Source organism: Pristiophorus japonicus, chromosome 9, assembly GCF_044704955.1.
Source record: "Pristiophorus japonicus isolate sPriJap1 chromosome 9, sPriJap1.hap1, whole genome shotgun sequence".
In the NCBI taxonomy this organism is placed as follows: domain Eukaryota; kingdom Metazoa; phylum Chordata; class Chondrichthyes; family Pristiophoridae; genus Pristiophorus; species Pristiophorus japonicus.
This window is the reverse complement of record NC_091985.1, coordinates 143,061,304-143,088,914: the sequence shown is the minus strand read 5'-3', so window position 1 is coordinate 143,088,914 and position 27,611 is coordinate 143,061,304. Positions and strand designations below refer to the sequence as shown.

The window sequence follows — 27,611 nt, the reverse complement described above, 5'->3', positions numbered from 1 at the left end:
GTAGGCAGCACTATCCATTTATTCCAGGAACACCTGTTGATCAATGTGGTTTAATATCACAATCCACTGAGAGTTGCCTAATTGCTGCTATTTACCACTTCACAGTATGCATATAACACTATGAAATATACTCACCACTGCCTTGAATCCAAATTTTTTAGTTCCCTTAATAGCTTTGAGTTTTTCTTCAGAAGATGGAAACTATTCCTTAAAACAAAGGATAGGTTTAACTTAGAACTGAGTGGAGAAAAATGTTGCAAGTACCAACTTTTTTCCTACAAGCATTAATCCATCATTTTGGAATTTACATTGAAACAGAATTCATGTGTGATTTTAAAAACTCTTTAAGCATGAAAAACATTTATTTGGATTTCAAATCTACATAACACTGCAACAATTTGGAGGAACTAGACAGCAAAAGCTATACTTACACTAAGTAAAAGCTAATGTCATGAGATTAAAACAAGCTACATCATAAATCTGCAGCACAGAAGGTTAACACAAAATGGTGAATTGCAGTTTGAACAGAATCTTTTAAGAATTATGAAATAGTCACAGAATTCTATAGATGAAACTTGGAAAACAATCAAACCTTCCCAAACCAACATCAACTACAATCTGTATTTATATAGCATTTAATTTTGTTAAATATCCCATGGTACTTCACAGGAATGTTACCAAACAAAATTTGACACCGAGCCATATAAAGAGATATTAGGACAGATTGGTCAAAGAAGTAGGTTTTAAAAAATGTCTTAAAGGAGGAAAAAGATAGAGAGGTTAAGGGATGGAATTCCAGAGCTTAGGGACCAAGCAGCTGAATACTGCTTAGGGACATAGGGACCAGGTAATTCGTGGTGTGCCAAAGGGATCAGTGCTGGGGCCTCAACTATTTACAATCTATATTAATGACTTGGATGAAGGGACCACCTGTAACGTAGCCAAATTTGCTGATACAAAAATAGGTGGGAAAGCAAATTGTGAGGAGGACGCAAAGATTCTGCTAAGGGATACAAATAGGCTAAGTGAGTGGGCAAAAATTTGGCAGCTGGAGTACAATGTGGGAAAGTGTGAGCTTATCCACTTGGTAGGAAAAATAAAAATGCAAATGATTATTTAAATGAGGAGAGATTACAAAATGCTGCAGTACAGAGGGATCCTTGTACATGAAACACACAAAGTTAGTATGCAGGTACAGCAAGTAATTAGGAAGGCAAATGGAATGTTGGCCTTTATTGCAAGGGGGATGGAGTATATAAGTAGGGAAGTCCTGCTACAACTGTACAGGGCGTTGGTGAGACCACACCTAGAATACTACGTACAGTTTTGATCTCCTTATTTAAGCAGGGATATACTTGCATTAGTGGCAGTTCAGAGAAGGTTCATGAGGTTGATTCCAGAGATGAAGGGGTTGTCTTATGAAGAAAGGTTGAGCAGGTTGGGCCTATACTCATTAGAGTTTAGAAGAATGAGAGGTGATCTTATTGAAACATAAGATTCTGAGGGATCTTGACAGGGTAGATGCAGAGAGGATGTTTCCCCTTTTGGGGGAAATCTAGAACTAGGGGCATAATTTCAGAATAAGGAGTCGCTCATTTAAAACGGAAATGAGGAGGAATTTCTTCCCTCAGAGGGTTGTGAATCTTTGGAATTCTCTACCCCACAGAGCTGTGGAGGCTGGGCGATTGAATATATTTAAGATGGAGATAGACAGATTTTTGAACGATAAGGGAGTCAAGGGTTATGGGGAGCGGGCAGGGAAGTGGAGTTGAAGTCAGGATCAGATCAACCATGATCTTATTGAATGGCAGAGCAGGCTCCAGGGGCCAAATGGCATACTCCTGCTCCTATTTCTTATGTTCTTATACACACCCGCCAATGGTGGAGCAATTAAAATCGGGGATGCTCAAGAGGCCAGAATTAGAGCAGTGCAGAGATCTCGAAGACTTGTAGGGCTGGAGGAGGTGACAGAGAAAGGGAGAGGTGAGGCCATGGAAATATTTGAAAACAAGGATGAGAATTTTAAAAATCAAGGCGTTTCTTAACCAGGAGCCAATGCGGGTCAGCAAGCACAGGGGTGATGGATGAACATGACTTGGAGGACTACAGAAGAGAGACATTGGAGGAATGTGTGGTCAACTATATCCAAGGCTACCAACAGGTTGAGAAGGATGAGGAGCGATTGTTTACCACAGTCACAGACACATAGGATGTCATTTGTGACTTTAATTAGGTCCATTTCAGTACTGCATCAGGGGTGGAAACCTGATTGGAGATCGAAACGGAATTGCAGTAAATATGGGCATGGATTTGGGAGGCAACAATACGTTCATGGACATGAGAGGAAAGGTAGTTTGCAAGGACAGAGGGGTCATGGGTTGCTTTTTTGAGCAGGGGTGATGACGGCAGATTTGAAGAGGAGGGGGACAGTATCTGAGGAGAAGGAACCGTTAATATCAAAGACTTTACAAATGTCTTGTAAAGAAGTTGTTTTTTGGAAACACTGCACAGTTCAATTCTTATGCTGATGATGAAGAACAAACAAATTGATTACCGATTTATTTTCTTACTGTATTTAATTTTAAACCATCTGTACGAACACAAGATTCTAAAGGGGAAAAGTGTGTTAGAAAGGCAAGCCTGAAAGGTCTGTGCCTTAACGAGAGGAGTATTTGTAATAAAGTGGACGAATTAACTCCGCAGAGAGCAATTAATGAATATGATATAATTGGCATCATGGAGACATGGCTCCAGCGTGACCAAGGCTGGGAACTCAACATCCAGAGGTATTCCACATTTAAGAAGGATAGACAGAAAGGAAAAGGAGGCGGGGTGGCATTGCTGGTTAAAGAGGAAATTAATGCAATAGTAAGGAAGGACATTAGCTTGGATGATGTGGAATTGGTATGGGTGGAGCTACGGAATACCAAAGGGCAGAAAACGCTAGTGGGAGTTGTGTACAGACCACCAAACAGTAGTAGTGAGGTTGGGGACAAGAAATTAGGGATGCATGCAATAAAGGTACAGCAGTTATCATGGGTGAATGTAATCTACATATTGATTGGGCTAACCAAACTGGTAGCAATGCGGTGGAGGAGGATTTCCTGGAGTGTATTAGGGATGGTTTTCTAGACCAATATGTCGAGGAACCAACTAGGGAGCTGGCCATCCTAGACTGGGTGATGTGTAATGAGAAAGGACTAATTAGCAATCTTGTTGTGCGAGGCCCCTTGGGGAAGAGTGACCATAACATGGTAGAATTGTATATTAAGATGGAGAGTGACACAGTTAATTCAGAAACTAGGGTCCTGAACTTAAAGAAAGGTAGCTTCGATGGTTTGAGACGTGAATTGGCTAGAATAGACTGGCAAATGATACTTAAAGGGTTGATGGTGGAAAGGCAATGGGAAACAATTAAAGATCGCATGGATGAACTTCAGCAATTGCACATCCCTGTCTGGAGTAAAAATAAAATGTGGAAGGTGGCTCAATCGTGGTTAACAAGGGAAATTAAGGATAGTGTTAAATCCAAGGAAGAGGCATATCAATTGGCCAGAAAAAGCAGCAAACCTGAGGACTGGGAGAAATTTAGAATTCAGAGGAGGACAAAGGGTTTAATTAAGAGGGGGGAAATAGAGTATGAGAAGAAGCTTGCCGGGAACATAAAAACTGACTGCAAAAGCTTCTATAGATATTTGAAGAGAAAAATATGAGTGAAGACAAACGTAGGTCCCTTGCAGTCAGATTCAGATGAATTTATAATGGGGAACAAAGAAATGGCAGACCAACTGAACAAATACTTTGGTTCTGTCTTCACGAAGGAAGACACAAATAACCTTCCGGAAGTATTGGAGGACGAGGGTCTAGTGAGAAGGAGGAACTGTAGGATATCCTTATTAGGCGGGAAATTGTGTTAGGGAAATTGGTGGGATTGAAGGCCAATAAGTCCCCGGGGCCGAATAGTCTGCATCCCAAGGTACTTAAGGAAGTGGCCCTAGAAATAGTGGATGCATTGGTGAACATTTTCCAACAGTCTATCGACTCTGGATCAGTTCCTATGGACTGGAGGGTAGCTAATGTAACACCACTTTTTAAAAAGGGAGGGAGAGAGAAAGCGGGTAATTATAGACCGGTTAGCCTGACATCAGTAGTGGGGAAAATGTTGGAATCAATCATTAAGGATGAAATAGCAGCGCATTTGGAAAGCAGTGACAGGATCGGTCCAAGTCAGCAAGGATTTATGAAGGGGAAATCATGCTTGACAAATCTTCTGGAATTTTTTGAGGATGTAACTAGTAGAGTGGACAAGGGAGAACCAGTGCATGTGGTGTATTTGGACTTTCAAAAGGCTTTTGACAAGGTCCCACACAAGAGATTCGTGTGCAAAATCAAAGCACATGGTATTGGGGGTAATATATTGACGAGAATAGAGAACTGGTTGGCAGACAGGAAGCAGAGAGTCGGGATAAATGGGTCCTTTTCAGAATGGCAGGCAGTGACTAGTGGAGTGCCGCAGGGCTCAGTGATGGGACCCCAGCTCTTTACAATATACATCAATAATTTAGATGAAGGAATTGGGTGTAATATCTCCAAGTTTGCAGATGACACTAAACTCAATGGCAGTGTGAGCTGTGAGGGGGACGCTAAGAGGCTGCAGGGTGACTTGGACAGGTTAGGTGAGTGGGCAAATGCATGGCAGATGCAGTATAATGTGGATAAATGTGAGGTTATCCACTTTGGGGGCAAAAACACGAAAACAGATTATCTGAATGGCGGCAGATTAGGAAAAGGGGAGGTGCAACGAGGCCTGGGTGTCATGGTACAGTCGTCATTGAAAGTTGGCATACAGGTATAGCAGGCGGTGAAGGCAGCAAATGGTATGTTGGCCTTCATAGCTAGGGGATTTGAGTATAGGAGCAGGGAGGTCTTACTGCAGTTGTACAGGGCCTTGGTGAGGCCTCACCTGGAATATTGTGTTCAGTTTTGGTCTCCTAATCTGAGGAAGGACGTTCTTGCTATTGAGGGAGTGCAGCGAAGGTTCACCAGACTGATTCCCGGGATGGCTGGACTGACGTATGAGGAGAGACTGGATCAACTGGGCCTTTATATATTGGAGTTTAGAAGGATGAGAGGGGATCTCATAGAAACATACAAGATTCTGACGGGACGGGAGGTTAGATGCGGGTAGAATGTTCCCGATGTTGGGGAAGTCCAGAACCAGGGGACAGTCTTAGGATAAGGGGGAGGCCATTTAGGACTGAGATGAGGAGAAACTTCTTCACTCAGAGTTGTTAACCTGTGGAATTCCCTGCTGCAGAGAGTTGTTGATGTCAGTTCATTGGATATATTCAAGAGGGAGTTAGATATGGCCCTTACGGCTAAGGGGATCAAGGTGTATGGAGAGAAAGCAGGAAAGTGGTACTGAGGGAATGATCAGCCATGATCTTATTGAATGGCGGTGCAGGCTCGAAGGGCCGAATGGCCTACTCCTGCACCTATTTTCGATGTTTCGAAGACCAATTTTTAATTTTAAGGGCAGAATATTCATAGACTGTTGCAAAAAAAATATAGGATATGTCTGAAGTTTTAGCAACTAGTTTTGGAACTTTCCTTAATTTTCCAATGGGAACAGGCAGGGTATGTTGCGTCTTGGTTAATGGCTTAGTTTGTAAAGAAACAGTTAATTATATTAAATTTAACTTTTAAATGAGTTTCTGTTAGAAGGCTGGCAATGTCAGTAAAATTAAAATTAGCAGATAAACATTCAGCTACAAGCTTTCTTTGTCTGAGTCTCCGATATCTCAGCTTTCCTGCTTGGTATCAACTCCTTCAAGGATACCTCTGCACAAAGGAAGTGATAACTCATCTGCAGGAGTGTCCTGGGCACCTGTAACTGTCTCCAGTTGACTGACTTGATTGACAGTGCAGTCAAGGTGAAGGCTTGGGGAGCTATCCTTGTTATAACTGAAGTCCAGCTAATTGGATGAGGTAATATTTTGAAACTTTCAGATTCTCATGTAGCCCTAGTGAAAGAAATGTATAAAAATTAAGGGTTTTAGGATAGATACTTTAGAATTCGACAAGGCTTGGCCAGCCATTAAACCTTCCAGCTCAAAACTGGTGATGCTGTGAATTCTCTGGTCTTGTATTGTAAGTGCGACCCTAAGTAAATGTGTACAGGTTGAACCTCCCTTACCAACACCCTCGGGACCTGGCCTGTTCCGAATAAGGGATTTTGCCGGATATGGAGAGGTCACGTGTTTGGGTGGACAGCGCCTTTAAGTGCTGTTGCTGGGCTGGGCTGCTGCTGCGGCCAGCCAGCCACACAATCAGTGTGTAGGGGGCCCCGAAGAGTCGGCGGGCCCCAAAGAGCTGGCGTGCCCAGGAGTGTCGGCCCGACCTCCCGGAGGGAACGCTGTGGGGAGGAGATGCTGGCCCGGGGGCTGTGGCTGCAGGAGTTCCAGCAGGGTGACAAGGAGGAGGCAGCCGATCGAGGAGAAAGATTATATTGGCGAGAAGAATTTTGAGCGGTTGCGATCTGTGCATGCGCCACCCGGCGGCCGGAAATGGTTCCGGACAAGGGATGGTGCCGGATAAGGGAGTCCTGGATAATAACCTGCAATTATTAATAATAGGAATTAAACATACGATGAAAACTACGAAAGCCAATAGATTTCGTTGAACCCCATTATCTTGTGAAACAAAAACAACTTGTATTTACATAGCGCCTTTAATGTCGTAAAAAATCCCACGGCACTGCACAGAAGCGTTATCAAACAAAATTTGACACCGAGCCACATAAGGAGATATTTAGGCAGATGGCCAAAAATTTGGTCAAACAGGTAGGTTTTAAGGAGCATCTTAAAAGAAGGAGAGAGAGGCAGAGAGGTTTAGGGAGGGAATTCCAGAGCTTAGAGCCTTGGCAGTTGCAAGCACGGCCGCCAATGGTGGAGCGATTCAAATCAGGGATGCTCAAAAGGCCAGAATTGGAGGAGCGCAGATATCTCAAGAGGGTTGTCGGGCTGGAGGAGATTAGAGATATGGAGAGGTGAGGCCATGGAGGGATTTGAAAATAAGGATGAGAATTTTTAAATCAAGGCATTTCTTAACTGGAAGCCAATGTAAGTCAGCGAGCTCAGGGGTGATGGGTGAACGTGACTTGGTGCGAGTTAGGACACGGGCAGCAGAGTTTTGGATGACCTCAAGTTTATGGAGAGTAGAAAGTTGGAGTGCATTGGAATAGTCAAGTCTAGAGGTAACAAAGGCATGGATGAGGGTTTCAGCAGCAGATGAGCTGAGGCAGGGGCGGAGTCAGGCGATGCCACTTATAAGTGAGATCATCTATTCCCTAACAATTGGATCTTCAGTGTTTAAAACGCCTCTATTTTCACTTACAGCCTTCTATTTCTCTCAATACACCCTCTTCTCTGAGGCTTTTGATGAAATATTACACTATTTTCTGTTTTAATTCTGGTAACAACACAGTCAGTTACCCACAAATGGTATCATTAGCACTGGATATTTACATTAAAATGTTCAAAAACTCAATAGAAACAGATAGGAAAATGGATGTCAATGTTCTGCTTTCCTTATTTGTACTTGTTTAATTTCTGAAAGGGTTACTAGTTGTGAAACTCTTAGGCCAGAGTTTTCTGCTTCTGTGCCTGCAATTTTCCACCTGTTGACTTTAAATGGTGGGACCATTGGCTAATGAACACAGAAGCTGAAAACTTCAACCTTGATGTCAGTTACTCTCAAAATCTTAACTCAAGACTTCACCAATATGATACAAGTCTCTCAATGGTAATGTAGCCAAACTAATCTAGGATCTGCTTTTAAAAACAACCCAAATGATATCATAAAGATTTACAAAGGGAATATATCTTTATCATTGTCCAAAGGTTTTGTCTTACAGTGCTGTAAAACTTCCATATACAAGATAGGTGAAAGCTACCTTTCGAAGAATGTATCCACACTTTTTCATAGATTACAAAATGTAGTTAAAATGTATTTAAAAATGAAATTCATGATGCATATTGTACTTTGATGTACAAGTTTGCTCTGAACATCATGGTAGTCAACATACTGCATTTCTATAAATCATACTTGGGTTTATCCAACTGCCATATGTCCTACTCGAACATGAGGCATAGTGTGTAATTTGAGTAGATTAGCAACTGATAGACCAGCTATCTAGCAATTGAAGTTTCAGTCAAGCCCATCAAATACTCAATAGTTTACAAACTGCCAGTGGTTTTCCCCAAAGAGAACAATTGTAAAAGTTAAAATTAATAAAACACTTACTGTGCCTTTTGTATAATTTATAAAACAATGAAACGCTACACTTATTCCACAAGTGGGAAATATTACTCATAATAAAATGGGTGTAGAGATTCCATTTGTGTCACAATTGATTTTGTTCATGCAATTTATACACAAAGGGGCCAAAATTGCCCCTTTCTATAAGGCCCGTGGCTGCCAGAATTCGTTTGCCATGGGTCGGTGTGGACTAACCGCCGAGTCGCCGTGGAGGGGCAGCCATTTTGTATATTGCCCTTCTTTCGTTTTGGAGCAGTGTAGGGGACCGCCCGGCCCATTGTCTCACTGCATCATGTACGCGCCGACCCCTTGCCGACCAGCAGTGACCCCCTTTCCGAAATTGCCCTGTGGGAAAATGCCCCGTATGGAATTGCCCCGCGGGAGCAGCGGCGCCGCCGGTCGGTGCCACTAACAACTTTTTCTGTCGGTAGCCTTTTTGTGGCTGGGCTGCACGACCGTCCTTAAAGGGAAGATGGCGCTGCCAGGGACTCCATTTTATTTTTTGTCGGCCAACTGCCAGGTCAGGCCGACAATCATGCCTGTGGGTTCGGCCGGGCCGCAAACAGGCAGCCTGGCAAACCCTCCCTGGTGGCCCAGTGTTTGTCACTAAAGTGGCTGCAGAGTTCGCAGCAGCCCTCGCCTTTAACTGAAGGGGAGGGACATTCTGACGCGCCAACGCAATTACGTTATCAGCATGGCGCTGATGACTTGAGCGTCGCCCACTCCGACCTGCCGCCACATCCGCCCCGCTAGTGGCGGCTACTCCAACCCGACCGCACTTCCGCCCCTCTCCCCACACCAACATCGCTCCAACCGGAAACAAACCAAAGAGCTGAAAATCGCCGGAATGTCCACCCCATGCATTGGGGCGGATGGAGCACCTAAAAAACGCAAAGTGCGCCCCGTTTCAGGCGGAGGGCAATTTTGGCCCTTAAATCTTTTAAAGCAATACGAAACAAAAAAATTAGGAAGATATTCAATGGGCCGACAATTCCAGCCTCGCCAGGTTTGTACGAAGTCCGCACGGACGCGACGAGGCCTCGCAAAAGCCAGTTTTTGCGGTGTGATGTACATGCGCCGAAAACCGGCTTTTCCGATCTGTCAAGATCCTCCTGGAGAAGGACATTCGCGTGGGAGAGATTGGGCTATTTGCCCAACTCATGCCAGCGAATGTTTTTCAAACTTTTATGCCTGGTAAAAGCAGGCACATAGCTTACTTTTACCATCGTGAGTTTTAAAACATACAGGGCCCAAGTTTCCGCCCTCTGGAAAAACGGCGCATCTCGATAAGGTGCGCCGACTTTCTGGAAGAGAAAAGGCGCCGAAAACTTACCTTGTGATTCTGCGAGTTCTTCAGGACGTCTTCGTGCTCGGCGTGGCGCAGCACAAGGGGTCGGGGGCGGAGCCAGGTCCCGGTGCTGAAAACAATGCCGGGACCTCTGCACATGCGCGGTAGAGTGTACGCGCATGTGCAGTAGCTCTAGGCCCCAAGGCTGTGTGGGAGGGGGCCGAAGCAAGGCGCCCCTAGCCCTGGCCTCCCTCTTCTTCAGCTTCAGGTCCCGCTCTGGCTCCCCCCTACCCCGCCTCTCTTACCCCCTTCCCCTCCCCTCACCCATCGCTGTCAGAAACAGAGACACTGACAGAGAGAGAGAGAGAGAGAGAGAGAGAGAGAGACACACTGACAGAGAGAGACACTGACAGAGACAGAGCGAGACACATGGGGGGGGCCCCGTCCCAACACGCTGTTGGACGGCTCCAGTGCTGCAGTCGGTAAGTAGAAACTTAATTTTTTATTTATTGATTTTTAAAAAAAATTTTGATTGATTTATTGGTTGATTTATTTATCATTTATTATTGATGATGGCTCTTTATTTGTAAAAGTGATGTGCTTAATGTTTGTAAACTTCCCTCCCCCCCCCCCCCCCATCTCTCGTTCCCTACGCCTGATTTCTAAGTGTAGGCAAGGTTTTTCTGAGCGTACAAAAATCTACACTTACTCCATTCTAAGTTTTTGCTGCCTAAACTTGCAAAACAGGCGTAAGTGGCTGGACGTGCCCCCTTTTGAAAAAAAAATCTGTTCTAAAATGAAACTGTTCTAACTCACTAGGACTGGAGCAAACTAAATGCCGAGAATTTCTAAGATACTCCATTCTAAACTAATTGCTCCAAAAAGATAGGAACACCTCAGGCTGAAACTTGACCCCATAAAAATTAAAGTTAAGCATTCATTTTTATATTAAAAACCCTATCCATTAAGGCAAGTTTATTTTTAACACTATTAAAACACATTAAAAATAATTCCCAAAAATATATTTTTCTAAGACCATTTAATTTCAATTAATTTGAAATATGTGAGGTGCTTTATTTATTTATTATGCTGTGTTTCGGTGCTTTAGGGTTTTTTTCTCATTGATAGTAATCGGAACTCGTACAGAGTTCCTATTTTTATCAATAAGAATACTGCATAGTGATTGGTAGTCCAAGCCCACATGGCTCCAGCATACGTACCTCAAAGTCATCTCCCCATGTGCTGCTCAGAGAATCCACGCCTTCGACCGGGATCTTGCGTTCCTCCGGGACCACCCGATATTTTCGTAGATTTTTTTCGGGTCGGAGGCATTCGTACAAAGGAAGCTACCGACCGCAATATTCCCCCCAATATAACTGGAGTTCTTCCATGAAGTTAATACACAGTGTAGGGATTTATTGTATAGCAATGTAGTTTTAAAAAAATATTTGCGAAAACTACTGATTTTCCTTGTTATTGTTCAAGGATTTGCAACTATTTTTTTTTAAGATAGTGAATGATGGCAGGCTATTCTACCTGGTGGAGATCACATCCAAGGTCAACATGTTAACACCACAAACCTTTAGCAGGTCACTGGACAGCAATCACAAGCAGGAATCCTGGCTGATGTTCCTCCCTAAGCTAAAGGCACCAGGGCCAATTGAAGCACCTTTACCCTGGCCTCGGCAGATATTAGCTACTTTTGTTGGTCGGTATGGCTCAGTTATCCACTCAGTTAGCCCAATGAAACATCGGAGAATTTGTTAACATTTCTCCTGCACCAGATTCATACCTATTATAAAAATATCTGGAACTCTTTGCAGTAATCCAAAGTATTTTAGGCAACTTGCATAGAGGTAGAATTTGGCAATGTATTAATGAATTGTATTATAAAGCTATCCCTTTCCTCTGTTATCTGGTCCTGAATTAAGTGGCTCAAAATAGTCTTTAATTTGGCCAATGAAGGTCCAACCTAATGTTTCTTCCACTATTACTAATAACCAATTAATGCTAGGGTAGAAATTGGAGTTTGTTGAACAATAAAAGTGCATTAGTATAAAATATACAGAATGTATAACTAATGGGAGTTAAGAGTTTCCATGGCAACCAGCTGGAGTAAGATGGTTCTAACAAAGGGCCTAAGGTTGTTTTTGAGAATGTAAGGAGAGGTCAAAGCAGGATGAGAGAAGAGACAATAGCAATGAGGGAACAGGGTCTAGATGGATGGCTTGACCTGCAAAATCATAAACAAGAAAGATGCGTAATGGTTGTAAAAACCTCTTTCCGGGTGAGTCTTCATCAGCAAGTGTAAGCAAAGAACGCAAAGCAGGATTGGGTATAGACTTAAAAAGAACCTCAACAGGCCAAAAGGTGTTGTCAATATCCCATTCCAGGTCCACCCCCAAGAATGAAATAAAAGTAACACCCTGCAGGACAATCCCCGCAAAACTGAAGGGAAATTACAAGGAGCTGTGCTGGTCGATTGCTCTTTGGCAATTCCATGCTATACCAAAGAGAAACAGAGGCCACAAGCCAGAGAACTGCTCACGTGCGGCAGCCGTTTGCCCGATCATGATTGGTATCAACAACTCGTCACAGTCGTATGTTTTTGCTCTATAACTAATGTGTTGTATTCCGTCTTAATCTCGGATTAAACACAGTGTACCCACCAGATTGGTTTACAAAGAACCTGATTATTAAAGTGACCAGAGATAGCCTGAAACGGTGATTTCTAACAAGTAATAGTGTAGAGGACAAATTTATGGAATGTATACAGATGGTTTTCTAGATCAGTATGTTGAGGAACCAACTAGGAAAGAGACTATTTTAGATCTAGTATTGTGCAATGAGAAAGGGTTCATTAACAACCTTGTTGTAAAGGGGCCTTTAGGGAAGAGTGACCATAATATGATAGAATTTTATACTGAGTTTGAAAGTGATTTAGTTAAATCCCAAACTAGGGTCTTAAATCTAAACAAAGCAAACTATGTAGGTAGGAGAGGTGAGTTGGCCAAGGTAGATTGGGAAACTACACTATAAAGTATGATGGTAGACAACCAATGGCTACCATTTAAAGAATACATAATTTACAACATACATTCCTTTAAGGCACAAAAACCCCACAGGAAAAGTGGTCCAACCTTGGCCAACAAGAGAAGTTAAAGATAGTATTAGATCAAAGGAAAAGGCTTATAATGTTGCCAAAAAGAGCAGTAAACCTGAGGATTGGGAGAAATTCAGAATTCAGTAAAGGAGGACCATGAAATTAATAAAGAATGGGAAAATAGAATGAGAGTGTAAACTAGCGAGAGACATAAAAACAGACGGTAAAAGCTTCTATAGGTATGTGAAAAGGAAAAAATTAGTGAAAGTAAATGAGGATCCCTTACACGCAGAGACAGAAGAAATTATAATGGGGAATTAGGAAATGGCAGAAATTAAACAAATATTTTGGGGGCGAAATTCACTTGCGTAAGAAAGCTGGCGCACCTCCCAACATTTTGGGGCCATCACCGCCGATCAATATTCAGCCAAAAAAGTTTATAAATGGCTTCCTGCGTTAACGAGCACCTCCAAACTGCACTTTGCATTGGTATGGGTGCATTAATTGAAGCGGGATCACCATGGAGAAATTCAGCATGCTGGTAATGTGGATATAATGAGCCAGCTATTCCCTGGCCTTCTTAGAGATCAGGGTTTGCAGCTAGGCCCGGAGGAGGGAAGGAGTTTACTTTCAGGATGGCTGGTGTTAGAGGAGCAAGGAGGGCAAGCCGCTTCACTGATGCAGAGTTGGAGACACTTATGCAGGGTGTAGAGGGCAGGAGGACACTGCTGTATCCTGACGTGGGGAGACTAACTCGGGAGGACTTGAGTAATGCATGGAGGGAGATAGCAGGGGAGGTCTCAGACACCTCCATTCATGAAAGGACTCCCATGCAGTGCAAAAAACGATTTCACGATATCATCCATCTTATGAAAGTACCTCTTCCACCAACTGCTGACCTTGCATCTGCGAGCCTCTCCAACATTTTCTTGTTTCCCATCCTGACTGTTTAGTCACTCAAGCAGCATTTCATTGTTCACGCCTCTACACATATATGTGCATGTTCTCACAATGGAGGCTCCATTTCATCTCACACCTGCATGTCAGGGACAAACACTTGGGCACTCATTTCTGATGAGTCATCATAGTGGTACTCACCAACCGTTCTTTCTTTTGCAGGCCAAACTGGCTCACAATAGAGCCGAGCAAAGGAGGACTGGTGGTGGCGAGACTGACACGCAGGTCCTCACATCTTTTGGAGGAGAGGGTTGAGGCACTAGTTGGCGATCATGGTGCCTTTCCTGTGGGCGAGAATAGTGCTGACACGCTCTCCTTGAATGCACCAGCGCCTACTGTTCCTTTCCTTCATGGAAGTCTGCTTGTTGCGCCCTCCATGTCTTCATCCCCACCTCCCCCTCACGGCAGCCTTTATCCCATTTATACTTGCAGATGACACACCCCCTGTTGGCTCCGGTACTGGCGACATCGATGTGGACAGCTTGGGTAAGGGAGGCCGTCCTTGAATGCGCTCTCGGCCTGAATGCGCCAGCGCCTACTGTGCCTTTCCTTCTGGAAATCTGCTATTTGTAGGCTCCAAGCATTAATCCCCCAACTCCCCCTCACGGTAGCCCTTCTCCCATTTATACTTGCAGATGACAGACCGAGTAGCAGCACACCCAGCACAGTCGCCAGTCACGAGAGACGTCACAGACCAGCTGGAGGCCTTGCATCACACCCTTCTCCACATCAGCCCTGAAATTTCAAGTCGCAGCAGTGAGGACATTGAGAGTTCAAGCCCTGAGAGCATCCACAGCACTCTATCATTTGGGGATGTCACTGAGGTGGAATTGGAAGAAGAGGACACTGATGGCACCAACGCGTCACTGCTTCCACCCAGAAGCTCTAGCTCAGATATTGGGAGTGCGCGGTGTGATATAGATGAGGTAGTACAAGGGTCTGCACTGGGTGTTGCACCGGGGTCAGGCAACCTCAAGTGGCCTCTGGGGGGCGATTCTGCACCGGAGTTCTGCCGACGAGGACACAGATAATGCCATCGATTTAGCGGCTTACAAAAGAAGGGTGAAGGCAATGCATTCCCAGATGTTGAGGGCACTGACAAGGGTGCCAGAGAGGCTTTCGGAAGTGGTGAGGAGTGTGGAGGAATCCGCCTCCCGCATAGTCAACAGCTCTGTGCACACCATGGCGGCCATCATTGCCAGCGTGCAGGCGAGGGTGTACTCCCAGAGTGAGTGTGCGGATCCAGCTGGAACAAGCGCATAGGTGCTGGATTGGAGAGGGTGGCCGCAGCCCTGGAAGCTCAGACCACAGAGCGTCTTACTGTTGCCACGGAGCTTCAAACTGCTGCCATGTCTGCTGGCTTTGAGCCTCTGGATGCTCTCATGCAGTCTCAGCTTGTGTCACCCGGCAGCTCAGTGTTGCGTTCGCAGTTGGGTCCAACACAGGCCACAGGGGACCTTCCGGTGCCATGCCACACCTCTGACCTCACTACCACCACCACCAAGCTGAGGGACATGTGCCACCCCCGGTGAGTGCCTCTTCGGACTAGAATCCTGATGATGTGCTCTCCCAGGATCACGACATTCCTGGCTCCAGACCTGCCACTCCGCCAGCGCCTCCACGCATAACCTCACCCTAGCCAAGCCAGATTGACCCCTTCCAGGAGGGTGTTGCCCATTCTGCACCCGGCCCTTCCAAGTGTTCGAGAGTGTCCAACAAGGACATCTGTAGCTCCGACACAACAACGACTGCAGCCTTCTCAGACCCATGCTTGGATGATGTGGAATCTATATGGGTAGAGCTGCAGAACACCAAAGGGCAAAAAACGTTAGTAGGAGTTGTGTACAGACCTCCAAACAGTAATAGGGATGTTGGGGAGGGCATCAAACAGGAAATTAGGGGTGCATGCAATAAAGGTGTAGCAGTTATAATGGGTGACTTTAATATGCATAGATTGGGCTAGCCAAACTGGAAGCAATACGGTGGAGGAGGATTTCCTGGAGTGCATAAGGGATGGTTTTCTAGACCAATATGTTGAGGAACCAACTAGGGGGGAGGCCATCTTAGACTGGGTGTTGTGTAATGAGAGAGGATTAATTAGCAATCTCATTGTGCGAGGCCCCTTGGGGAAGAGTGACCATAATATGGTGGAATTCTGCATTAGGATGGAGAATGAAACAGTAAATTCAGAGACCATGCTCCAGAACTTAAAGAAGGGTAACTTTGAAGGTATGAGGCGTGAATTGGCTAGGATAGATTGGCGAATGATACTTAGGGGGTTGACTGTGGATGGGCAATGGCAGACATTTAGAGACCGCATGGATGAATTACAACAATTGTACATTCCTGTCTGGCGTAAAAATAAAAAAGGGAAGGTGGCTCAACCGTGGCTATCTAGGGAAATCAGGGATAGTATTAAAGCCAAGGAAGTGGCATACAAATTGGCCAGAAATAGCAGCGAACCTGGGGACTGGGAGAAATTTAGAACTCAGCAGAGGAGGACAAAGGGTTTGATTAGGGCAGGGAAAATGGAGTACGAGAAGAAGCTTGCAGGGAACATTAAGGCGGATTGCAAAAGTTTCTATAGGTATGTAAAGAGAAAAAGGTTAGTAAAGACAAACGTAGGTCCCCTGCAGTCAGAATCAGGGGAAGTCATAACGGGGAACAAAGAAATGGCAGACCAATTGAACAAGTACTTTGGTTCGGTATTCACTAAGGAGGATACAAACAATCTTCCGGATATAAAAGGGGTCAGAGGGTCTAGTAAGGAGGGGGAACTGAGGGAAATCTTTTAGTCGGGAAATTGTGTTGGGGAAATTGATGGGATTGAAGGCCGATAAATCCCCAGGGCCTGATGGACTGCATCCCAGAGTACTTAAGGAGCTGGCCTTGGAAATAGCGGATGCATTGACAGTCATTTTCCAACATTCCATTGACTCTGGATCAGTTCCTATCGAGTGGAGGGTAGCCAATGTAACCCCACTTTTTAAAAAAGGAGGGAGAGAGAAAACAGGGAATTATAGACCGGTCAGCCTGACCTCAGTAGTGGGTAAAATGATGGAATCAATTATTAAGGATGTCATAGCAGTGCATCTGGAAAATGGTGACATGATAGGTGCAAGTCAGCATGGATTTGTGAAAGGGAAATCATGCTTGACAAATCTTCTGGAATTTTTTGAGGATGTTTCCAGTAAAGTGGACAAAGGAGAACCAGTTGATGTGGTATATTTGGACTTTCAGAAGGCTTTCGACAAGGTCCCACACAAGAGATTAATGTGCAAAGTTAAAGCACATGGGATTGGGGGTAGTGTGCTGACGTGGATTGAGAACTGGTTGTCAGACAGGAAGCAAAGAGTAGGAGTAAACGGGTACTTTTCAGAATGGCAGGCAGTGACTAGTGGGGTACCGCAAGGTTCTGTGCTGGGGCCCCAGCTGTTTACATTGTACATTAATGATTTAGACGAGGGGATTAAATGCAGTATCTCCAAATTTGCGGATGACACTAAGTTGGGTGGCAGTGTGAGCTGCGAGGAGGATGCTATGAGGCTGCAGAGTGACTTGGATAGGTTAGGTGAGTGGGCAAATGCATGGCAGATGAAGTATAATGTGGATAAATGTGAGGTTATCCACTTTGGTGGTAAAAACAGAGAGACAGACTATTATCTGAATGGTGACAGATTAGGAAAAGGGAAGGTGCAACGAGACCTGGGTGTCATGGTACATCAGTCATTGAAGGTTGGCATGCAGGTACAGCAGGCGGTTAAGAAAGCAAATGGCATGTTGGCCTTCATAGCGAGGGGATTTGAATACAGGGGCAGGGAGGTGTTGCTACAGTTGTACAGGCCCTTAGTGAGGCCACACCTGGAGTATTGTGTACAGTTTTGGTCTCCTAACTTGAGGAAGGACATTCTTGCTATTGAGGGAGTGCAGCGAAGATTCACCAGACTGATTCCCGGGATGGCGGGACTGACCTATCAAGAAAGACTGGATCAACTGGGCTTGTATTCACTGGAGTTCAGAAGAGTGAGAGGGGACCTCATGGAAACGTTTAAAATTCTGACGGGTTTAGACAGGTTGGATGCAGGAAGAATGTTCCCAATGTTGGGGAAGTCCAGAACCAGGGGTCACAGTTTGAGGATAAGGGGTAAGCCATTTAGGACCGAGATGAGGAGAAACTTCTTCACCCAGAGTGGTGAACCTGTGGAATTCTCTACCACAGAAAGTAGTTGAGGCCAATTCACTAAATATATTCAAAAGGGAGTTAGATGAAGTCCTTACTACTCGGGGGATCAAGGGTTATGGCGAGAAAGCAGGAAGGGGGTACTGAAGTTTCATGTTCAGCCATGAACTCAATGAATGGCGGTGCAGGCTAGAAGGGCTGAATGGCCTGCTCCTGCACATATTTTCTATGTTTCTATGATACAGCCACAGGGGAGACACTTAGGCGTAGTGTTAGGCTAGGCACGCCTAAGAGATGTTATAAGGAGATGCACAGGGGTAAAAAAATTGTGTGTGTTCATCTTTTTGGTTCTGTTGTGCTTTTGCACTGACTTGCATCATTTGATTAATCTTTATTTTTTGCACATATATCTGGCCAGGTGTTTCATTTGGAAGTGGGCAATTGTGTGTGAAGGCACTCATTGGGTTGGTCATGGAAAGTAGGAGCTGAAGGGTCATGTGTGGATGAGATTGTGTGAATCGAGCAGCTATCAGACGTAACTGCACCACCCTTGCAGGGTTGCGATGGCGATGATGCCTCCTGGCTGGGTGGCGACGGGGATCCTCCACCTCCTCCTCCTCATCAGGTGATACTGCTGGCTCGAGCTCCAGCGGCTGGCCAGAGCTCCAGCGGCTGGCCACTCATGAGGGATAGGTGATGCAGCATGCAGTAGACCACCACAAATATGGAGACCCGTTGAGGAGAGTACTGCAAGGCGCCACCAGACCGGTCCAGGCAACGGAACCTGTGCTTGAGGATCTCAATGCAGTGCTCGATGATGCACCTGATGGCACAATGAGCGTCGTTGTAGGCATGCTCTGCCGCTGTCCACAGTGGAGTGAGCAGCCAAGTGGACAGGAGGTATCCCTTGTCAAGCTGTCAACCACAATTTTGATTTGGGCCGGTGAAGAGGGCGGGCACACTAGTCTGGCATAGAATGAACGAATCACGGCTGCTGCCTGGGTACCTCGCATCAACTGCCAAGATCCGACGCTGGTGATCATACACAAGCTGCACATTGAGGGAGTGGAACCTCTTCTGGTTGACAAAGATCTTGGGGTGATGTTGTGGCGCCCTCAGCCCAAGGTGTGTGCAGTCGATCACGCTCTGCACCCTCGGGAATCCTGCAATGCGGGCAAATCCGGCCTGCCGCTCCACCTGCTTATCCCTAGTCATCGGGAGTAAGATGCAGTCCACTCTTCTCCTGTACAGTGCATCGGTAACCTGCCGGATGGAGCGATGTGCAGAGAATTGAGAAATGTTGGAAATGTCTGCACTCGCAGACTGGAAAGACCCCATAGCAAAGAAGTTCAGAGCTATGGTGATCTTGGTCTCAACGGTCAGAGCATCCTGAGCCTTGTGTGAGGCTCCAGATCTTGGCACAGAGCTCCCTTAGTACATCCTTTCTGAATCTCATCCTTCACAGGCAATGCTCATAACTGAGCTCGAGGAAGGCGAACTGATGTCTGTAGACCCTTTGAGGGTAGGGCCTCCTTCCCTCAGCTCTGTATTGGCCACCTCCCATGGTAGCTGGATGATGGTCTTCTCCCTGGTCCTCCTCATGTTCGGGAGCCTCTGCAGGCTGTTGCTGGCAAGGCTCCTGGTCTAGTATATGGTTTGGGGGGGGGGGGGGTGGTCAGTGTACCTGACCCTCCCCTCCTGACACGATCTCCATCCTGGCCACTCTATGTGGAGGTCTGCGCACATCTGCAGGCCCTTCTCGATGTTGGGCAGCCATCGCTGCTGCCTCCCTTGCCCGCTGCCTCTCTGCACATTGCTGACGGCACCGCCTTCTCCTGCGTGCCGCCCTGTGTCTGACAAGATCTACAAGGTGTTCCTCTGCCAACATTGATCCCATTGTGTGAGAAGGCTGCACCCTGACGAGCAGGCCTCTGGAGCACAGAATGAGGGCGACAGGCCTCCACTGATGACTCAGAGCTCAAAGTCATGAAAACTCTCCACAAAATGATAAAGAGCACTCAGCAGGTTAAAGTCGTCCACAAAAGCACCAATAATAGCTTGCAGCAAAATACCTCCGATCGTGGGAATCCTCCATTGTCGAGTATCACGGCAAAGTGTACCGACTCAAAAAGCTAGCGGGGTACTGTGCAAAAAAACCCTCTTTTACAGTTGAATATGAGTGGCGTGGCCGTATAGCAGCAGTGCGCACTCTGATGACGTCACCACGGCCACAAGCCCCTTACCGCGGCGGCAGTGGGCGGATTTTGGCAGAAGTCCTCACCGCTGAAAACCCACCCGCGTTGAATATGCTTTGTGGGGTCCAATCGGCTTTGCCAAATGGCCACCGAAAACCCGCGGTAACGGTCCTTCCCGGGACTCTGAATTTTGGCCCCTTTGTGTGTCTTCACAGAAGACACAAAAAACCTCCCAGAAATAGTGGAGAACCAAAGGTCTAGTGAAAATGAGGAACTGAAAGAAATTAGTATTAGTAAAAAAAAATACTGGAGAAATTAATGGGACTGAAAACCGATAAATCCCCTGGACCTGATGGCCTACATCCTCGGGTTTTGAAAGAGGTGGCTATAGAGATAGTGGATGCATTGGTTGTCATCTTCCAAAATTCCATAGATTCTAGAACGGTTCCCGCAGATTGCAAGGTAGCTAATGTAACCACGCTATTTAAGAAAGGAAGGAGAGAGAAAATGGGCAACTACAGACCAGTTAGCCTGACATCAGTCATAGGGAAAATGTTAGAATCTATTATTAAGGACGTGGTAACAGGGCACATACACAATAATAGGATTGGGCAGAGTCAACATGGATTTATGTAAGGGAAATCATGTTTGACAAATTCGTTAGTTTTCTGAGGGTGTAACTAGTAGAATAGATAATGGGGAACCAGTGGATGTGATGTATTTGGAATTTCGAAAGGCATTCAATAAGGTGCCACACAACAGGCTAATAAACAAAATTAGGGCTCATGGGATTGGGGGTAATATACTAGCATGGACTGAGGATTGGTTAACGGACAGAAAACAGAGAGTAGGAATAAACAGGTCATTTTTGGGTTGGCAGGTTGTCACTAGTGGGGTGCCGAAAGGATCAGTGCTTGGGCCCCAGCTATTCATAATCTATATCAATGATTTGAATGAGGGGACCAAATGTAATATATCCAAGTTTGCTGATGATACAAAGCTAGGTGGAAATGTAAGTTGTGAGGAGGATGCAAAGAGGCTTCAAGGGGATTGTCATTATAGGCAGTCCCTCGAGTCGAGGATGACTTGCTTCCACACCAAAAAGTTCACTGGTGTTTCAATGAAGGACCTAATATTCCAGGTCCCGAACTAAATCTTGAAGTATGGAAGATGCCTGTGCGTGGATTTTTTTAACGCATGGTGACCGTTGAACACCAAGCCACCATACGGGCTTGACAAAGCTAGGTTTTGGTCCAATGGCAAGGGTTATCCAAGACGACTGGGGACCAGCTCTGCTGCACGGACCTAGTGCGCACACATATCGCAGTGTGGGCGGGCCCGTGCTGCCCCTGGGCCCTCGCCACTTCCGGGCCCCAAACCCACGTCTCTCCTTGGCCACGATCACGTCCCTCTACAATCTCTCGCCGCTCCTTCGCCCCGACCTCGCCGCTCCTACTGTATCTGCCCATGCTCCAATCAGCGACCTGGATCTTGGTGACGTCCAATCCAGTCGCCCTCTTCGCTGCCGTTACTCTCCTGTTCCAGCACGTAAAGCTCCCTGGAATGGTATGCCGCTCCCCAGCCTGCTCCGATGGTGCTTGCAGGCCGCGCACACTGCTGAGCCAGGCCGCCACGCTACTCCTTCCGCTCCCCGGCCTGCTCCGATGTTGCTCACAGGTACTCCAAAAGGGGATATAGACATGCTAAGTGAATGGACAAGAACATGGCAAATTGAATATAATGTGAAGTTATCCACTTTGGTAGGAAATATAGAAAAGCAGAGTATTTTTTTTAAGGACGTGCTTATTTGTACTGCCAAAATGGCCCCCATGCTCCACCCTTTGTCTATGATTAGTCCCCTTGGAGGATAAGCCACACCGTGAAGTTTCACTGGAATGTGCAACTGGAACCGCCCATCCCAAGATCTCACTGACTTTACAAATTGTAACTTGATCCACTTTTATTTCCTGAAGTGACAGAGGGCAGAGCTCCCCAGATGACAGCAAGGGCCAGCCAAAGTGCCTTACTCCAGTCCAAGTGCATGTCTCCCCCAGCCAAAGTGCCATACCCCAGTGCAAGTGCATCCATCCCGCCCCCACCACCATAGATGGGGCAGGCATTGTGTACGGATTGTTAACAGGTTTATTGGGTATGAAGTGAATAGTGACAGTGGTGTGACTTCTGGATATCATCCACTCCAACGATGTCCCTTATAGGGGGTCGGAAGAACGTGATCAGTCTTCCCCCCCACCCGTGTCTCTCTCTCTCCCCTAGGACCGCCGCTCTCTGCCCCTGCCCCACGCCGGCCGGGGTAGGGGTTGAGGTGGGGGGGGGGGGGGGAACGGGTAGGAAAGAAAGAGAGTAGGAGCCTCAGGTCCTGCTTCTGGCACCACGTGCATGGAATGATTCAGGCCGGGAGGGGCGGAGCATGACAGGGGCGGGGGCTTGTCGCATGTCATCAAAAAAAGTGCAGTGCAGGCATGGGTGGGGGGTGCACGGCTTGGCAGACACCTGTCTGTCATAAAAAGTGCAGTACAAATAGTTACATCGATTTTTTAAATGAGAGATTGGGAAATGTTGGTATTCAGAGGGACCTGGGCGTCCTTGTACACAAATCACAAAGTTAACATGCAGGTACAGCAAGCAATTAAGAAAGCATGTATGTTGGCCTTTATTACAAGAGGATTTGAGTAGAAGAGTAAATACATCTTATTGCAATTATGTAGGGCCCTGGTGAGACCACACCCGGAGTATTGTGTACAGTTTTGGTCTCCTTACCTAAGGAAGGATATATTTGCCAATGAGGGAGCGCAATGGAGGTTCACCAGACTGATTCCTGGGATGGGGGGATTGTCCTATGAGGAGAGATTGAGTAGACTAGGCCTATATTTTCCAGAGTTTGGAAGAATGAAAGGTGTTTTCATTGAAACATACAAAATTCTTACAGGGTAGATGCAGGGAGGATGTTTCCTCTGGCTGGGGAGTCTAGAAATAGGGGTAGCAATCTCAGAATAAGGAGTCGGCCATTTAAGACTGAGATAAGGAGAAACTTCTTCACTCTTGAGTATGGTGAATCTTTGGAATTCTCTACCCCAGAAGGCTGTGGAGGCTCAGACTTGGAGTATATTCAAGACAGAGATCGATAGATTTTTGGATATTAAGGAAATTGGGGGATATGAGGACAGTGCAGGAAAGTGGAGTTGAGGTAGATAATCAGCCATGATCTCACTGAGTGGCGGAGCAGGCTCGAGGGGCCAAATGGCCTACTCCTGCTCCTAATTCTTATGTTCCTATTTGTTGCTATCCTCACAATAAACTCAACTATTGGTATATTCAGAAGAAAACTAATGATCAATTCCAGTACTGGCATTTACAACTTCTGGGTACAGATAGATACCGGCATTTGCATATTGCTAACAGTGATTAAAAAGAGTATGCAATCTAGATGCAGAAATGAAGAACATAGTTTGAAAAAAATATAAACAACTGCACAAACACAGACACTTGTAGGATTTTGGTTCTAAGTAAGCTACGTAAATTGCTGCAGTCTACAATAGAGGATTCACCCTTCAACCATGGTCGCATAAATTGTTTGGAGAAAGAATTGGCGGGTATGCCACTGTTCTTCATTATCCATCACATTCTCTCCTGTATAGCCACCTTGACATAGTGCTGGCCACTTTTCATTAACTAACAGAAGCAAGCAAAAAAAGGAACCTGAACATATTGTACACAAAGCAACAGATGGTCAAGGATTGGATTACAGGTGCGTATAGAGTCCTTGAAAGGATTTTAGCTTGTATTTACCCTTGTAACTGTGCCATTATTGCATTCATCAAGATTAAACTTGGGGCCAGATATTTATCCATAATTCACAGACAGGACATTTTAATGTATTTGTGAGATTTGAAAGGAGTGTTTGAAAAAATGTTTTGTTTGGGAAGGGAGAGCAAACCGAAAAGGTGCACATCATTTTCATCATATTGATATAATTAACATACTGATACATTTCTGTACAAATTACATCATTGTATTGGATAATTGCTAACAATTAAAAGAATGGTTATGAAACACATTTTGGGAGAGTGACCATTTAAATGTTAATTTCTTTCCAGCTTCGTCACTTTCAGCCAGGCCTATGCACAGAATTGGGATCTTCAAATAAATTGCTCTGAAATTTCAATAGTTTGGAAATTAATTCTAATTCTCCCCACTCTCCAATTTTCTCTCTTCTCTCTAAAAGGCATAGAAATCTGGCTTTTAATATTGCTCTTGGATGACCACAAGTAGGTGCCGAAGTAGGCTATTAGATCCCAATCAATTTCCCATCTCCCCCAGTGTAAAGCATATCTCACCAGCCTGCAGAACTGCATGTCATTTTTCAACACAGTGCTACCATATTCCAGCATGGTGATGAGCTCAACATTTGACACATCGCAACTCATTTCCAAGGATTCCCCTCACATAATTTAAAACATTACATTTAAAAACTCTGCCTAATTTGTAACTGCACAACATCAAAACATATGCAAGCATCAAGATCTGTTTATGGACGGCTCTAAGGAATGCACTGCATATATGCTTAAATGAGTAATTTGTTTACTGCAGTGAGAAGCCTCACTGGAAATAGGTAGTGCAACAGGGACAGAGCAAGAAGGAATGTAATTTGTAGTCGGATTAGTCAAGAGGGAACCATGGCAGGCACGTGACATAAATGAATTGGCAGTATGCTGAAAACTAAGGAAAACAGATACTATTTAGAATAGACTTTTAATGTTATAACACATGCAAGGATTTTGTTTTTTTTAAAATACGATGCCAAGAACACCATTTAAAACTATAGCTATTGTTTTTACATAACCCAGCTCCCACTGACAGAAGTGACTTTGTAATGAGTTTGATTCCACAAGATTACACAGCAATTTGTTTGGCATGAACAATTTGAAAACGGTATTTGGTAGAATTGTCACTATCAAGGGACTTGTGCAACATTTGAATGTTATCCATTGAAACTCCCACAAAATGCACCCACGATGCCTAGAAAAGTGCTGTGCACTTCAGCTTATCAACAGCTCCAGGTAATACGCCATGAATGAACAGACATGCTGTAATGGTCCCTGTGGTTCAAAGCCAGACAACAGGTACAAGGATACTGATGGGGGGGTTACCATAATCTTCAGAGACAGAACTTGCAAAATGATATGGGTAAGTCTAATTTTGGAAGTCTGGATTTTGTTCTAGTTCTTTTCCAGGATTAAAGATATTCATATATAATATATAGCGCCATTTGCCCCACCTCCAGCATGATCCCACCACCAATCACATCTTCCCCTCCACTCCCCTCTCAGCATGCTGAAGGGACCACACCGTGAGCAGGGAATACAGTATGCTAAATTGAAAGAAGTACAAGTAAATCGTTGTTTCACCTGGAAGGAGCATTTAGGGCCTTGGATAGTGGGACGGGAGGAGGTAAAAGGGCAGGTGTTGCATCTCCTGCGCTTGCATGGGAAAGTGCCATGCAAAGGGGAGGGGGTGCCGGAGGTGACTGCGGAATGGGCCAGATCTCCTCCTGTCCCACTATCCAAGGCCCCAAATGCTCCTTCCAGGTGAAACAACGATTTACTTGAACTTCTTTCAATTTAGTATACTGTATTCGCTGCTCACGATGTGGTCTCCTCTACATAACGGAAACCAAGCGCAGATTGGGTGAGTGCTTTGCGGAACACCTCCATTCAGTCAGTAAGTGTGACCCTGAGCTTCTGGTTGCCTGCCACTTTAATTCTCCACTCCACTCTGATATTTCCATCCTCGAACTCCTACACTGTTCTAATGAAGCTCACGCAAGCTCGAAGAACAACACCTCATCTTTCGTTTAGGCACTTTACAGCCTTTTGGAGTCAACTTCGAGTTCATCAATTTCAGAACATAACCTCTGCCCAACTTTGGCTCCCTTCCCCCCTTCCTCTCCCCTCTCCCCCCCCCCCCCATCTCATGTTTTTTTTCTCTTTGTCTCCAATGGCAGCTGGTCATTATTCCTCCATTCACACCTAATCTGGACTAACCTTTTTCCAACTTCTGCCATTACCATTTCAATTTGGCCCATCATCCCTTTTGTCTCTCTAATCTCTCCTATCTTCCACCCTATCACAGACCTTCCCTTTTGTTCTTTCTTCCCCTCCCCTTTTCAGTGCTCATTAAGAATGTTCTTTTCGAACATTCGCCAGTTCTGACAAAGGGTCATCGACCTGAAATGTTAGCTCTGTTTTTCTCTTCACAGATGCTGCCTGACCCGCTGAGATTTCCAGCATTTTCTGTTTTTATTTCAGATTCCAGCATCCGCAGTATTTTGCTTTTGTGTTGAAGATATTCATCTTCTCCAGGAAGAAGAGTTAAGGAAATAAAAGACAGCATGTGTTTGAGTATATTCTATTGTCTTCATAAAAATGGTCCATCAGACCAGTCAACCAGTTTAATTCCTATTTTATGCAACTGATGCATTTAGAACCAAATTGCCCTTGCTCCAATACTTTTCTCCCCCGTTATGGCATCATAAGATAAATATAAATCTTAGTGCATTTTTTCAGCAAACTCTATGGAAAGGCAGTAAATTTATATATTTTTCTCTGTTTATTTTGAGTAAAAAATAACCACTTTTAACAGGAATGTGACAACAGTTTTGTACTGTTTGGTGCCTTCCTGTGACCCTGCATCTCCATATCATCAGACCTGTAATAAAACTGACCGGAATGCATTGTTCTGGCGATGTTATTTTCAACCTTCTCAGGTAACAGGAGAACATTATGGGCATACCACATATTCTCCAGTGAACAATATATTACGACAGGGATGATTAAACTTTGACATGCTAAGTTGCATATGGAGGAGAATAAAGACACAGATTTCAGATCATAATGGCTACTTATAGAAACTATCGATTAGCAATAGCACATATAGAAGAGTTGGGAAAAAGCTCAAATTGTAACAGCACAATAGTAGTAGTCAGTAACTTCTACTTAAGAGCCACTCTCATGAACCCTTGGGAAGGCTGAGCCACATCAAATACTCAGGAAAAGCTGAAAATGAGGCAGTCCACATGGGCAAACATTAGGTGTGAGAATTTCAGCTGCAAGACAGCAGCATTTCGGAGGCTTCACACCAATAACATGGTCAAAAATGGCAAGCTGTGAGTATTACATGGGTTGCAGGGGATGTGCACAGCAGGCTTGTTGATTAAAGGGAACACGGTAACATGGACAAAAAGTTGGTTTCTGAAGAGAAACCAGAGAACAATGTGAAATGTGAAAAAAGAAAAATAAAAATATGCAGGCAACACAAAATTAAGTATGGTTAACTGTGAAATGGACGACAAACAACTTTAGGAGGATGTGGACTCAGGCAACCAATGTCAAGTGAAATTTAAGAGAAATGTTAAAGAATGAAGAAGCTATTAACAAAACAAAAGTGCATCTGAGATCCTAGGTTTTATAAACAGGGATGTAGAGTACAAAAGCCAAGAGGCAAGGCTAACCCTATACAAATCATTGGTTAATTTGCTGTCAAAATATGGTG

The 27,611-nt window shown here is 45.0% G+C and overlaps 1 protein-coding gene across 2 annotated transcripts in view; it reads right to left on the bottom strand.

Moving 5' to 3' along the window:
- The window catches only part of ralgapa2 (Ral GTPase activating protein catalytic subunit alpha 2), a 468,335-nt gene that overhangs the window by 277,185 nt on the left and 163,539 nt on the right, over positions 1-27,611 (bottom strand). For both annotated transcript variants that reach the window (XM_070889893.1, XM_070889894.1), the window contains one exon: positions 136-207. In XM_070889893.1, the coding sequence (XP_070745994.1) occupies positions 136-207 (72 nt within the window). The remainder of the gene's footprint in view (positions 1-135; positions 208-27,611) is intronic.